The 15580-nt window shown below is 45.2% G+C and overlaps 1 protein-coding gene across 1 annotated transcript in view; it reads right to left on the reverse strand.

The window, feature by feature from the left end:
• RNF138 (ring finger protein 138) overlaps window positions 1-3866 on the reverse strand; it is a 43185-nt gene extending 39319 nt beyond the window's left edge. The window contains exon 1 of the mRNA XM_057700626.1: window positions 3695-3866. Coding sequence (XP_057556609.1) covers window positions 3695-3804 — 110 coding nt within the window. The 5' untranslated portion in view covers window positions 3805-3866. The remainder of the gene's footprint in view (window positions 1-3694) is intronic.
• Window positions 3867-15580: the final 11714 nt, after the last annotated feature.

The following is a 15580-nucleotide window of genomic DNA, read 5'->3' on the forward strand; positions in this document are numbered from 1 at the left end:
CACTGCTGACTACCTTTTCCTTAAAATTCTTCTGGGTCTCCCATCACACTCTATCTTCGTTTTCTTCCTATCCTGTCCATTCCTTCTCAGGCTGCACTTTTTTCCAATCCACATCTAAGTATATATTCTCTAGCACTTCGTTCTATCTATATCTCTGCTATCTTTCAATTTATACACCTCCTCCGGTGGCTACATCCATACTCACAGCTTTAGCTCCATGTACTCCAGCTCTACGTATATACACTTACCTACTGGACATACAAGCATCAAATCTTAACACAATCTCTTTAAAATGTCAGGAATCTCTTCTCTCCCCTTCCTCTATCGTTACCTTGGTTCAGGTTCTAATCATTTCTCTCTATGATAGCACTGATGACCTCTTCACTAGTCTCACCAGTACCAAGCTAGACGAGGCTAGTAATTAGTAAGCATTCTAAAATTTAAAGGTGACCATGGGACTTCCCTGATGGCGCAGTGGTTAAGAATCCACCTGTCAATGCAGGGAACACAAGTTCAATCCCTGGTCCAGGAAGATCCCACAGGCGGCTAAGCAACTAAGCCCGTGTGCCACAACTACTGAGCCTGCATGCCACAACTACTGAAGCCCGAGCACCTAGAGCCTGTGCTCCGCAACAAGAGAAGCCACTGCAACGAGAACCCCGTGCAGTGCAACTAAGAGTAGCCCCTGCTTGCCACAGCTAGAGAAAGCCCGTGTGCAGCAACGAAGACCCAACGCAGCCAAAAATAAATAAACAATAAATAAAATTTTTAAAAAAATTTAAAGGTGACCATGCTGCTCCCCTGCCAAAATTATTCAGTAGGTCTCTGTGGCTTTCAGGAAGAAGTTCAAATTGGCATGCACAGCAAATTCCTGTCAATATCTCTAGGCTCCATCTCTACTACACTCACCTTTTGGCCAAATTCTGTTATCCAGATAGAGTCATCCTCTGTAACCCCTCCTTGCCTCTGCATATGCTGTAAACCTAATGAGGGTATTCCCCAACAAACCCTGAATAGCAATTCTGACCTAAAGTATTACTTCATCTGGGAAATCTCTTCTGTACTCATAGGCTAATTTAGATACCTGCTTCTCAATGCTCACACACAAATTTTCCTCCTCAATTTCTTCCATACCAATCACATTCATGTACAGGTCTTCTCCATTAGACTATTAACATTCTCCAGAGAAAGAGCACTTTGTGTTGTTTTGGCCACGCAGCATGTGGGATCTTAGTTCCCCCACCAGGGTTCGAACCAGTGCCCACTGCATTTGAAGTACAGAGTCTTAACCACTGGATCACCAGGGAAGTCCCAGAGAAAGAGCACTTTGTATTCCCTGTACCTGACACACAGAAGGCATCTGACAATTGCTGTTTAAAGGAATGAATGAGGATTAAATGGGAATTTATATTTTGGTAAAGTTATTCTAGTGACAATGAACTTGCTCTTTTCAGAATGGGCAAATCCTAGAACGGGCAAATCTTTCACTGCCGTTGAAATGGCACAGGAGCCCAAAGCTCTTATCACCACTCTCACTACTCAAGAACAAAAAACTAATTTTGCAGCTAAATATAAATTTCTTTAAAGGCACAGGTTTGTCCTTTGTGAAAAGGGTAGAGCAAATGACATTCTAAACTAGGTTATTTAAAACAGAATTCTATTTCCCCACCAAACTCCTTCCAATCAATAGCCTGTTCCACCATTACCACCCTTTCCAAAGAAAAATTTTTCTCCCTCTACCTTAATTTATTGTTTAGCCAAAACCTTAGAGCAACCGTGTGTGTGTCTGCGAGGGAACAGTGCTGGTAAAGGAGAGGATCGAGGAGGGTGAGTAGTAAGTGTCCAATCCTCTTAATAAAATCTACTCCATATTTTACTTCCCCATCCCAGTCCAAAGAGGTGATTTGGGAAGAGCCCTAAACAATCACCTCCACTCTCTTTTCCATAGCCTTGAGGTCAAGCCAAACTACACTTTGATTTAATAAAATGTCTCACAAGGGAAGTGAACTAGAGCAAACTGCATGGAATTTTGAGGGGAACTAGAGACTACAATGAGTTCTATGAAGTCAATGACCCAACGGGTAATTGAAATGATTCTGTCCAGAAAAGACCTACTTCCTCACTTTTCCCTCCTTCCCTTCCTTTCTTCCACCCACTGCCAGCCCAAACACAGAGAAGGCATGAAGTTATAATAAACACTAACAAATTAAAGACCAAAAAGTATACATTGTGCCCTAAACATTTCAAGATATTTTTCTAACAATCTGCATTTGTTGAACCAAATAATAAAGGAATAACAGATTGTCATTCATCTCCCATAAGCAGCAAAAATGTAACTGGCGTGATTTCTATCGTGAAAAGTCACATACTCTTGGGCTCACACAACCACTACAGAATAGGAATAAGGTAGACAACAGTGCAGGTAAGACTGGGGATCTGAGTGAGAAGCGTGGGTCTCAAGAAACAACTGTAAGGAAGTTTATGACTAAGATTAAGAACACCAAATTCAACAACCCATGCTTCACAACATTACAGAATCGTTCCAAAAAAAAAAAAAAAAAAGTCGAAGGAGAAATCGACTTAGAAACTTGTTCGATTCTTTTCAGCTTTTAAAGCACACAGAACTTTCAAGCCTGGGTGTATTTTTTCAAATAGGGGTTTCCAAGCCTCACCTGCCAGAAATTCTTTATAAGTTTGGAATGGAGCCTGCGAATTGGTACGTTTCTTAAAAAGTTCCCCAGGGACTCTGAGCAGCAGCCAGGTGTGTCACAAGTGCTCTACACCTTTACAAGAAGGGCTCCTTCCAACCCTTACTGACACCCTAGCAGCACAGATTAATTACCGAAGTTTCTCCTATAAATACGCCAAATCGAACAGCCCCAGCCCACCTCACCGAATCCCTTCGTGTTCTCCATCACCCCTAGGGTTACTGCCTTAATTTCAGTTCATTCCTCACAACAGCAGTCTGTCTTTCTCATCTCCACCCTTGTAGCAATCAAGCAATAAGCAGAAAAGTAAAACAAAGGGAAACTATCACTTCAATACCCGGAAATCCTGTCAGTTCTAACATGAGGGAAGGCAAACCCACTGCAGGTCATTCCAACCTGCACTGCATTTTGAACGCCTCGAAACACTTTCAAGGGTAGTCTGTGAAGCGGGGCTGAAGGGTTACGTTAGATAAGAGCATCTGGATCTGGCAAGGACGGGCCAAGGTTCTGAAAGAAAAAGGGAGACTTGAAAGCGGGGCGGGTCGCGGAGCGGGGCGAGCCGGCCGTGCGGACACCTCCGGCCGGCTTTGACACTCTACACCCCAGCCTTCACTCAGGTTGCTAGGAAACAAAAAGGCTCCACGTTCCCCGCAATTCCTCCCGGGCCTGCAGGAGAAAACAGGGGCCTCGGGGCCCGCGGACGCCAAGGGGACGGGCCCGGCCACTGCCCCGGGGGCGCGACACCGAGGGAGCTCCGGGGCCCGGGAGCTCGGGCTGAGGGGGCCGGACGCAGGGAGCGGGCCTCGCGTCCGGGAGGAGGGCGGCCCGGCCTACGACCGGCCGCGAACCGGTCCTGGGCGCCGAGCGGCGCCCGGGGAGGCCGCGGCGCGCTCGCTTCCCGCCAGGCCGCAGCCCAAAGGTCCGGGGCCGGGTGCGGGGCCTAAACGAGCACCCGGCTCCGCGCGGGGGAGGGGGCGTCTACTCACACGTGCTGACAGGCCGCGGTCCTCACGGGCGTTTTGAGCACCTCCTGACAGACGGGGCAGTAGAAATCATCTTCGGTGTAGGACGTGGCCGCGGAGAGCTCCTCGGCCATGGCGGGGGATAGGGGATCCAGGCGATGGCGGCGGCAGCGGCTGAGGTGGCGGCGGCGGCGGCAGCGGCCCGGGGCCCGACTGCCTGCGCGAACCCGGAGGGGGCGGGGAATCGCGTCAGGAAGCGGCTCGCGCCAGGAAGGGGGCGGGGCCGGGCCGGGGCGGAGCTGAACTCCGCGACGCTAGGGCCGCACGCGCCTGGCCAGGGTCGGGCCCCGGGCGGCTGTTCCTGTCAGGGCAGAGCCGGAAGGCGGCGCCCGGAGGAAGGGAGGGAGGCGGCGGCCGAGAGCCCGGGGATTGGCCTCACTGTCGCTTCCACCAGAGTCGGGAGCCGCCCCTGTCGCCTGGCAAGGGCTTCCCCAGCCTCCCCCCAGCCCGCGGCCAAGCCGCCCGAGGCCGCTCCCTTACCTGGCCTCGCCGGGCAGCCGCGACTCCGCCCTCGGCCCTCTTCTGCGCCCCCGTCTTCCCCACCCCCCTCCCTGAGCCCCCCAGCGGCGCAGCCGGCTCGCCGCAGCAACCTACCCTTTTCCGCGGCTCCCGGCCCCGCCCCCTCCCCCGCCCCCTCACTCGGCTGTGTAGACGCTCACCTAGGAGCCCCGGAGTCGCGCGGCAGGTGAACCCGCTTCCCCGACGAGCGTTGGTAGAGAAGCCTAGTGCCTGTCCAGCCGCTGCCGCCTTCGCAGCCGAGGCCGGGAGGGGAGTGCTGGGCAGAATGCGCAGCCCTCATCGGCCCGAAACGGGGCTGGGCCCGAGGCTCATGGTGCACCGGGATCCCACCGCCCCCCTCCAGCTGCCCTCCCGTGACATCGCGCGGCCTGCAGCCTGCCAGGCGGGTCACCGAACAGACCGGGGCGGCGGGCCTGGGGCCGAGGAGCGGGGGGAGGCAGCCTCCATGGCAACCGGCGCGTGGCGCCTGCAGCAGCTTGTGACATCAGCAGCTGGGTGCTCACCTGTACCCTACAGCAGGGATGCCATTTCTCACAACTACTATGGAATATACTGGGGTTTCCAGGAATGTGTCCTCAAAAAATAGCGTTACCTGGTCCTTAAATATTTGGTCCAGGTAAATTAAATATTTGGTCCTTACTGTTTTCCCTTGTCAGAATGTTTTGATCATGTCAAGATGTGTTGTGGAGTAAGCCGTTATGAGATTTGAATGCTTCGGAGAGAAAAAGATAAGCCCCCTTGAGAGGCTTTCAACTTTAGACCTTGACACAGTGTGAGTGACGAGTTACAATCACAGATGCGGCTTTCCACCAACACCTTTGTTTTGTTTTTTGATAGCTCTGAAGAAAAGTGAGGTAGAAGCATGAATCTAGGCATGTCACCATTATTCACTAATTTAATTTTTTTTTTTTCTTTTTTGCCATGCTACATGTGGGATCCTAGTTCCCAGACCAGGGATGGAACTTGTGCCTCCTGCAGTGGAAATGCAGAGTCTCAATCACTGGACTGCCAGGGAAGTCCCAAATGTTTCTTTTCTTTTTTTTTTTTATTGGCCCTGAATTCCCAGCTATATCCACAAAACTGATAAATCTGTAAGGTGAGGTCACAACCACATGAACAGAGCTAAAGAACTCTAGAACATCGTAAAGCATCCTTAAGTTGCTTCAGAAAAGAAAATGGTTTTATTATCATGCTTTGTTAAAGCTTTCCACTGTGGACTAAATGAATCATAAATAGAAGCCTTTGAAAGGCCTAGTTAATTCAATTCTGTTATTTATTATCTATGGTGTCCTTGGCACTGTGCTAGACTTTATGCAGGTGTCATGAACTTTGCTCTCAATTCATTTACACTCTTGGATGTCTATCAAAATGAGAGGACAAAAAATGGTATTTACCAAAGTATTAAATTTTTCGTTAACAGTGAGTATAATGAGGATAGGAAGAATGATTGGATTTGTATGGACTTAGAGAAAACCTTATGGAGGAAATGGGTCTTAATGTTCATCTTTAAATGACAATTCCTAGAATAATACTCACTGAATTATTTGTCCAATGAACAGCGAATTCCCTCCACCACCAAATTATCAATACAACATTTTGTATTTTTTTTCTCCCCTTCCTCCATAACAGAAACAGTAGAAGCAGAGCAGGAAGGCTAATTTTAGCTTCAGATCTCTTGGGAGGAGGAAGAGAGCTTGATGGGAGGGGTACCTAATAGCAATAGTCCATGTGCTTTTCAAATTCTCTTATAAAATGATTCTGGGTTTCCAAATTTCGCATTTACTTTTTTTTTTAATAATTTTTATTTTAGTTTATTTTTTTGGCTGCCTTGGGTCTTCAGTTGCTGCACACAGGCTTTCTCTAGTTGTGACGAGCGGGGGCTACTCTTTATTGCAGTGAGCCGGCTTCTCAGTTCAGTGGCTTCTTTTGTTGCAGAGTGTAGGCTGTAGGCACGTGGGCTTCAGTAGTTGCAGCATGCAGGCTCAGTAGTTGTGGCACAGGGCTTAGTTCCTCCGAGGCATGTGGGATCTTCCCAGACCAGGGCTTGAACCCATGTCCCCTGCAATGGCAGGCAGATTCCTAACTACTTTGCCACCAGGGAAGTCCCCAAATTTCACATTTTCAATAATATATTCCCAATCATATTTTACTTATTTTGACCAGTTTAGGAAGTGGTGCTTTCTACTTAGTAGAATGTTTCTCTTTACTCATTAAGAATCCTTAACCAGAACATTAATTTTGTGACTTTGATTTTATTTGCTTTATTCTTTCTCTGTAACGGCAGCCTTACTCATGCCCTAATCCAAACATGTTTGCATTACTTCTCATATATTCTATGATTCAAATAAGTCATTTGGCATACATTTAACAATATAGTTGGCCATATGTGGAAATACGTTAGAAGTATGGGTATAAGGAAAATGTTAGTTACCCTCTAGGAGTTAAGCTTAGAAAAATAAACCATAAGTGCCAAAAGACACACTCTTCTGTCTTGGCAGCATTTCAAATGAAAAACTACTTGATATTTTTATGGCCACATCACAGATTTACTCCAAATACATTCAGCTGTGTAAATAAAATGTCCTCAGTTTTGGGGCAGTAGGGGGAAACCCCTAAATGTTAGACCAGCTTTATAAACTTAGTCTGTTGCAATAATTTAAACATTTCCTTTAAGTTTAGGTTAAAACACTCAATCTCTTTATAGTCCATCTCTCTCAGTCAGCTCCCCTCAACATGGCATCTGTGGTAAGAGAAAGGGCAAAGGGTAGCTGATGTGAACTTGAGACACTTCTGGGGAATCTTGGTCCTACAGGTCTCCTGTGAATTCTTGCTAGACTTTTTTGCAGAGAGGATAATTTTGGCTGGTATCTGAGATGCAATGAGTCCTAGGCACTCTGCTGCAGGTACCTACTGGTGAGGGCTACTCTGGCCTATCTGGTCAAGGCCGTGTCCCCAGCCCTCAGCTCTCCTTTCAACCTAACACACCTTTCTTCTGCTCTCTCTGTTCCAGCCATAATCCTGTTGATGAAATTAATCAGTTGATCTAAGAAAGAAATGGAAAATTTTATCCAAGCCAAATTTGAGGATTATAACCTGGGAAGAGCATCTCAGAAAGCTCTGAGAACTGTTCTGCCCGTGAGAAGTCAAGGCACAGTTTTATAAGTTTTCTGAGACAGAGGGCAGTACGTCAAATGACATATTATTGACAGTTTACATAATCTAGATTTAAGCATCATTGTGGTGGATCACATGACCCCTTACAAGCACAAGGATGAAGTTATCTTTTAAGGAGTTGTGGATGCTAAGGAGAATGCTGCTCTTTATGGTTGAACAGGTATCCCTGCTGATGGAGGAGGTATGGTCAATGCACAATGCATGATGCACAGGGGTGGGAGAGAAGAGGCCAAAGGGCAGAGAAGAATTTTTTATGTCCGTTTTTGTCTAGCCATAAATTATGAATTTTATTTCACAGTCCCTTGGGCTGAAAAGAATGGACCTTTCCCCTTGCATTTATGGCTGATTGAGCTGATTGGGTGCTCCTATATGTGAAACTCTTCAGTCACGTCTACTAGGCCAGGTAATTAATATACTAAAGGGGGAGATAAGTGAATTTAGAAAATTAATTTCTTTCTTGACAAAGCCTGGCTTTGTCTTATTACAAAACCTTCAAAGTCTGTTTTGCTAGTAAAAGTGATTGCCTTCGAAGAAGCGAACAGGGAAGCTGCGAGATGGAATAGGAGAGAGGCTCATCTTTCACTGTCTGCCTTTCGGTATCTTTTTAAATTGGTACCATGTGTGGTGATGACCTTCAGCTGGTTGGCAGCAGGGCCCCTCTACTAGTCCTCCTCAGCCTGGCCCATTCTGATTGGCCAGTACTCTGTCCTGAATGGCCAGTGCCCATTTGGTTCCAGTTGTTAAGTATTGTCAGTACTACTCCTGACCATGTACATAAATAACCTATTCACTGAAGGCATATAATTTAATTTTTTAAGCTTGTTTTGGAAATGTTCTTTTTCTAAAAAAAAAAAAAAAAAAAAAAGCCAAGTTCTTTACATTCCTGTTGAATTAATGCTAATTTTTTCTTTTCACCACTTCACCCCCAACACAGGCACACACCGATGGATGCCTCAGGCTGAGTAAGAAAGAGCTCAAGTGAATAAAAATGTGAACGGGAAACCATAATAGGAACCACATTCCTATCAACAAGCATTTTCTTTCTTTCTTTCTTTTTTTTTTTTTTTTTGGCCATACCTAATAGCTCGCGAGATCCTAGTTCCCCAACCAGGGGCTGAACCCACGCCTTCGTCAGTGAAAGCAGGGAAACCTCATCACTGGACTGCCAGGGATTCCCAGGGATACTTTCATCCCCCACGCTAACAAATCATGATTTTTATTTAAGTAGCTTCTCTTTTTCTCTGAGCTCTGTCTTTTAGGAGGTAACCCTTATTTTCAGTTTAAGATTGAGAAGAGCCAATCTGGATGGGTTATTTCCTCTTACAGGTTTAGGCCCAGGCCTGCGACTCAATTATGATCAAGGAGATGTGATAGGAATTCTTCTGAGGGGCTTCAGCAAGTGCTTGTCTTTGCTGATCAAAAAACAAATAGGAATAAACAATTCCATGCTACTTCTGGATGTTTTCCTGTCTGTCTATGCTGCCCGGAACTCTGCAACCAACGTGAAACCAGGAAAAGAACAAGCCAGAGGGTAAGCCAATGGACTGAAGATGTCAGAGCTGAAAGATTGAAGGAACAGGGACTTCCCTGGTGGCACTAGTGGTTAAGAATCTGCCTGCCAATGCAGGGGATGTGGGTTCGAGCCCTGGTCTGGGAAGATCCGACATGCTGCAGAGCAACTAAGCCCACAAGCCACAACTACTGAGCCCGTGTGCCACAACTACTAAAGCCTGTGTGCCTAGGGCCCATGCTCCACAACAAGAGAAACCACTGCAATAAGAAGCCAGCACACCACAATGAAGAGTAGCCCCCACTCTCTGCAACTAGAGAAAGCCTGTGCACAGCAACAATACCCAACACAGCCAATAAATAAACTTATTTAAAAAAAAAAAAAAGATTGAAGGAACAGAGGTCCTTGATGTGGTTGAGCATTAATCTCATCAACCATGAAACCACCCTACCTCCTGTCCTCCTGGTTTTTTGTTTGTTTTTCATTTCTTGTTTCTTTTGGCCATGCCACACACCGTGAATGTGTGGAGTCCTAACCACTGGACCACCAGGGAATTCCCTACCTTACCTCCTTTAAACCTTTTTAGTTTAAGCATTCTCAGTTGGCTCTTTTGTTAGTTGTAGCTCAAAGTATCTGAGCTAGGTATTTGTTTAATGAGTATCAGATCCCTTTCCCCCCCTCAGTCCTCTATTCTGTTCTGTATTTCCAGAGCTGACCCTTGCAAACCGTATCCCATTTTCCCTTATCAACTGACTTCTTGCTATATTTAGCCAATGGGAGTTATTGAGAGACTAGAAAGAAGAAAGGAAGGAGCCAAGGTATTTCCTCCCTCTGTGGTGTTGTGATTTATAATGAGAAATATATATTTGGTCTTTGTCCCCGTTTCGGGCACAGAGCTCTCCAAAAAAATCTTTGGAGTTTTCTAATTGATAAAAACAGTAAAGATATCTTTTGTTATGTTAATAAGGTGACTTTGGGAAAGCACCAGAGGGTGGAGGCTGGTCTCCAGAGGTACCAGCCAAGTGTTTAAAGGGTTGGAACTTTTAGTACCACACCCAGACCTCCAGGGAGGGAGGGGCTGGAAATTGAGGTTCCTCACCAGCAGTTAATGATTTAATCAATGATGTCGATGTAATGAATCCTCCATAATAACCCCAAAGGACAGGGTTTAGAGAGCTTCTGACTTGGTGAACATATGGAAATGGAGGAAAGTGGCCTGCTCCACATCCTTTCCCCCATCCTTTGCCCTACGCATCGCTGCATCAGGTTGTTCCTGAGTTGTATATATCCTTTTATACTAAACCAGTGATCTAGTGAGTAAACTGCTTTTCTGAGTTCTGTGAGCCACTCTAGCAAAGTAATTAAACCCATGGAAGGAATAGTGGAAACCTCTGATTTATAGCCAATGGGTCAGAAGCACAGGTGAAAACCTGGACTTTTGATTTGGTGTCTGAAATGGGCGGGGGGTAGGCAGTGTTGTAGGACTGAGCCCTTAACTTGTGGGATCTGGCACTATATTCAGGTAGATATCAGAACTGAATTGAATTGTAGGACTCCCAGCTGATATCTGAGAATTGTTTGGCAGTGGCCTCATTTCTTCCATGGTTCTGAAACTATGGACCTCAGATTGGGACTTGAACCCATCACCTTTTAATTGAGATCACACACCTGGTCTCAGCACTAATGAAGCTCACGTTCTGGATGTCTCATGGCAGAAAGAATTCAGTGAGAGACACAGTGATAGGTAATGTGTGGATTTATTTAGAGCGAAACACACTCCACAGAGAGAGTGTGGGCCATCTCAGAAGGCAAGAGGCACCGAAATATGTCATGGTTAGATTTTATGGGCTGAATAATCTTATAGGCTAATGAGGGGGAGGATTATCCCAACTATTTTGGGGGAAAGGGCAGAGATTTCTAGGAATTGGGCCACTGCCCACTTTTCGATCTTTGATGGTTGGCCTCAGAACTGTCATGGCACTGGTGGGTGTGTCACTTAGCTTATGCTAGTGAATTACAATGAGTATATAAAGAGGTTCAAGGTCCACTGGAAGTCAAATCTTCCGCCATCTTGGATCTACTTAGTTCTAACCAGTTTTTGTCATGTCCTGTGGCTCTGTCATTCTTTTAAAGGTTGTGCCCTGCCCCCGTCCCTCCTGTCTCGGTTTCAGCTTCTGAGAGACTGCCTTTCCCTCTGTGGTCCCAGTTCCTGCTGGGCAGTCCCTGCCTTTTCTCAGTGGCTTCTGTGTTTGCCTTGCTATAACCACTTGGTCTTTCAGCAATTTTAACATCTTTGTAATTAGTTTTCCGTATTAAACATTTTCTTTTGAACTACTTATTGAGCCCTTTCTTTCTTGATTGGCCCCTGACCCATTTTCCTTACTGAATCAACACTTTAGAAGGACAAGGGGAAGGTAAAGGAGAAAGAAACACTGCAAAAGTGGTTCTGCTTCCCAGAAGAGAAGGAATTGCTTCTTTCCATTGCAAGTTTAAATTCTCTCCTCACTCTTCTACAAACTAGCACAAATGGAAACTCAAAAGTGAGATCTAATTAAATATAATGTCAACTTAAAAAAAATGCACAATGTGAGAGTTATGGGTTACATTTTATTTGGGGCAAAATGAGGGCAGCAGCCCAGAAGACAGCATCCCAGATAGCTCTAAGAAACTGTTTGGAAGTGGCAAGGGGGAAGGTCAGTATATATGTAATCTTGGTGAAGGAGGAGTACATGCAATCAAACATATTTTTGTGGAGGGTTTCTGCTAGTCACAGGAGCAGACGTCACCATGAGGGGATTTAGTGCTTTTCTAGATATGAGCAGATGCAAGGATGGGCTCACAAAATCAGCTCCTGAAAACATCTAACTATCTGAAGACTTTTTCCGCCCATTTTCCCAAAGCACAGAGTGCCTCATTCCTGATCTCTACCCTGAATTCCTCTCAGGGGATGTGGAAGGTCAGCAGCTGCAGCAGCACCTGTGATTTAACTCTTGCAGAGGTAGTTGGCAAGTGCCCATGGCAAGTGCCAATTTATAGTTGACAATAGAAAATAAAGGAATTCAACTTTTTAGTCTACCCCGGTTTGGGACAACTAAATTTCAACTCCTTCATAAATGTCATTATAAATATCATTTTCAGCTATTTTCCTGACATTTAATTTCATATCAGCAGCATTTTTATGTATTATTACAAATTTGTCATTTGAAACAATATTCCTAACAGTAGCCCCATTGGACCTAGGTATTCTGTGAAATAAAGCCTCCATATTGCAGTCAGTTAGCACAGAGGTGTATGTAGTCCCAATTTGTTACTGTCACACTTTCAAGAATATGGAATTGAGATCCTTATGTTCTAGTCAGTCTCCATTAGGTGCATTAATGTTACCTGAAAACTGGGTTCACCTCTTGATGCGTAATGGACCAATAGACACAACCAAGCCAAAGAGCAAGAGAAGGGAGGATTTATCACTTGTAGCAAGTAAGGAGAACACCAGGAATCTCTCCCACAGCAGTGTCTCCCCGAACTGCAAACTTGGGAAAGTTTTAAGCTAAGGGTACATGCATATTCATGAAGGGGCTTATGCAGAGGAGAATTCGGCATAGAATTGGGGCAAAAGCTGACAGAGTCCAAGATTTAGTTGAAGTCAGGAAGGTCAACATCACCTTTCCATCCTGCACCTGGGTGGGGGCCTTAGTTCCTGCAGCACTCAAAGGTATATTATTATGTATGTCCCTTGAGGAGGAACTAGGACTCCACTTTATCACTGCACTTTTCTCTCAACTGCATTCCTTTCTTCACTTAAGATCATTATTACTGAGGCCTGTTCAAGGGCAAGCATTGTGGCCAGGCTCAGATAACAAAATGTCTTAGAGACTTCCCTAGTGGCACAGTGGTTAAGAATCCACCTGCCAATGCAGGCGGCACAGGCTCGATCCCTGGGTCAGGACGATCCCACGTGCCACGGAAAAACTAAGCCCATGCGCCGCAACTGCTGAGCCTGCGCTCTAGAGCCCACGAGCCACAACTTCTGAAGCCTGTGTGTCTAGAGCCCATGCTCTGCAACAAGAGAAGCCGCTGCAATGAGAAGATTGTGCACTGCAATGAAGAGTAACCCCTGCCCGCTGCAACTGGAGAAAGCCCATGCGCAGCAACAAAGACCGAAAGCAACCAAAAAATAAAAATAAAGAAATTAATTAATTAATTTAAAAAAGTCTTAGGCCAAAATGGCTTCACTTATGTCAAGAAAGCCATTCCTGGTTCTCTTTCTTCAGGGACCACCCCCCACTCATTTATGTGCTTACGTTAACTTGGAAGGTATGTTAACAGGAGCTGTGGGGCAGTCACCTCCTTCCTTCCCCTAGCGGAGAAAGGCAATCTGCAGAGAGCAAACCAGCTGTGAAACATTCTGAATGCAGCTAAAGTTGTTCCACTGGATAAGCTATGCTATCCTCAGAGGCAGAGCCATAGATTAGACCAGAAATGGCAAGAGATTTCAACAAATCAACTCACATTCCAAATTTTCTTTGATGTTGTTTTATGAATTTTTAGGAGAAAGATATGCATTTGAAGAAAGATTCCTCTCCCCGTCCTTCCTCCTACTCACCACTCCCTTCCTCCCTCTCCTTTTTTTTTTTCCTTTTTCCTTTCATTTTCTTCACACATTTATTGACATCTTCTGGGCATTGTTCTGTGCTGGGCTCACAGCCAGGACAAAGGCAACTATTACAAGATTAGTTCCAGTATAACAGTGGAGGCAAAACTTGACACCAGTTTTTAAAAGCAAACAAAGCCGAATTTTTAGGGAAATAGAAGAACTGTTCAGAACACAAACACTTTTTTTTTCTATTCATAAAGTGAATTATTCTAGCGATTTCCCCTTCAATACATATGCATTTGTACTTCCTCAGTAGGAGACAATTCAAAGCCCCTCCCAGCTGTGCTTCTAGAGGCTACGTCCCAGAACTACTAATTTTCCAGTGCAGTATCTCTTACTTCTTCCTTTAGTTGAGTCTTAATCTAGTCCAGTTCTTGTTTATTTTGTTTGTTTTTTTGACGTGCCCTGTGGCTTGCAGGATCTTAGTTCCCTGACCAGGGACTGAACCCGAGCCATTGGCAGTGAAAGCCGGAGTCCTAACCACTGGACCACCAGGGACTTCCCCTGGTGCAGTTTTAATATCTCATCATCCTGCAGTCTTAGACTAAATCATAAATGTGATCCCTATCAACCACCTCATGTACCGCAATGCAGAACAAATACAACTACAATAAGAATTTCCATGTAGAATGTGGAGAAAGAAGAAACCATAGAACATGTACTGACTGCTGTTGGGTAGAGTTAACAAAGCAAAGGAGGGAACCACTGAGTCTCATGGGCATCATTGGGTTGACTCGACAGTGGTGAGAATCCCATTGTCAATGAATCTGGCTCTCTGATTTTTGCTTGCTGGGATCATTACTGCTGCCAGGGGAACACCTAAAAGGACATTAGATAGACTAACCTGTCTAAGGAGAAGGGAGGGGTCTATCTTATTTGCAATTCACTTTTTGTTAAAGGTATTGGGGTACCAAAGTGAGAATCTTTTTGAGACTAAGGAACTGGGACATTCTGCCCCATTGATTTTGGGGTTTTTTTGTATAAATTTATTTATTTATTGGATTTATTTTTTTTAATTGGCTGTGATAGGTCTTCGTTGCTGCACACGGGCATTCTCTTTTTGCAGTGAGCGGGGGCTACTCTTCATTGTGGTGCATGGGCTCCTCATTGTGGTGGCTTCTCTTGTTGTGGAGCAGGGGCTATAGGTGCGTGGGCTTCAGTAGTTGAGGCACAGGGGCTCAATAGTTGTGGCTCACAGGCTCTAGAGCACAGGTTCAATAGTTGTGGTGCATGGGCTTAGTTGCTCTGTGGCATATGGTATCTTCCCAGGGCAGGGCTCGAACCCGTGTCCCCTGCATTGGCAGGCAGATTCTTAACCACTGCACCACCTAGGAAGTTCTGGCAGGTGGATTCTTAACCATTGCGCCACCAGGGAAGCTCCTCAGTCAACATTTTAATCTTATACACAGAAAGGGAAGTGAATCAGGGAACTTGACTTCTTCACTTCAGTCCAGCAAATGATTACTTTCTTGATTTGGACCTCAGCATTCTCACTTTCCAACTCTTATTTTTCTCTACTCACATCCAGGAAGATCTCAATGAGAGCATGCAAATTTCTTGTGGTACTGTATTGAAGGGACTCAGGAAAACTGAGCAGTATCTGATTTATCAGTTTGGGTCCAATCAGGAAAGAGATTTGAACCGACAGTAATTTGAACAGAGAAAGCTTAATATGAAAAAATTTTAACTCTACCAGGGGATTAACGAAAGAAGTAAAGGGGGAGAGGGATAAATTGGGAGATTGGGATTGACATATACACATTACTATATATAAAATAGATAACCAAATAAGGACCTACTGTATAGCACCGGGAACTCTACTCAGTGCTCTGTAATGGCCTATACAGGAAAAGAATATAAACAAGAGTGGACATATGTATATGCATAACTGATTCACTTTTCTGTACACCTGAAACTAACACAATGTGGTAAATAGACTATACTCCAACAAAAATTAAAAAAAAGAGAGAGAGAGAACTCTAAAGAATGTAGA

This window comes from Hippopotamus amphibius, chromosome 11 (assembly GCF_030028045.1).
Source record: "Hippopotamus amphibius kiboko isolate mHipAmp2 chromosome 11, mHipAmp2.hap2, whole genome shotgun sequence".
Classification (NCBI taxonomy): domain Eukaryota; kingdom Metazoa; phylum Chordata; class Mammalia; order Artiodactyla; family Hippopotamidae; genus Hippopotamus; species Hippopotamus amphibius.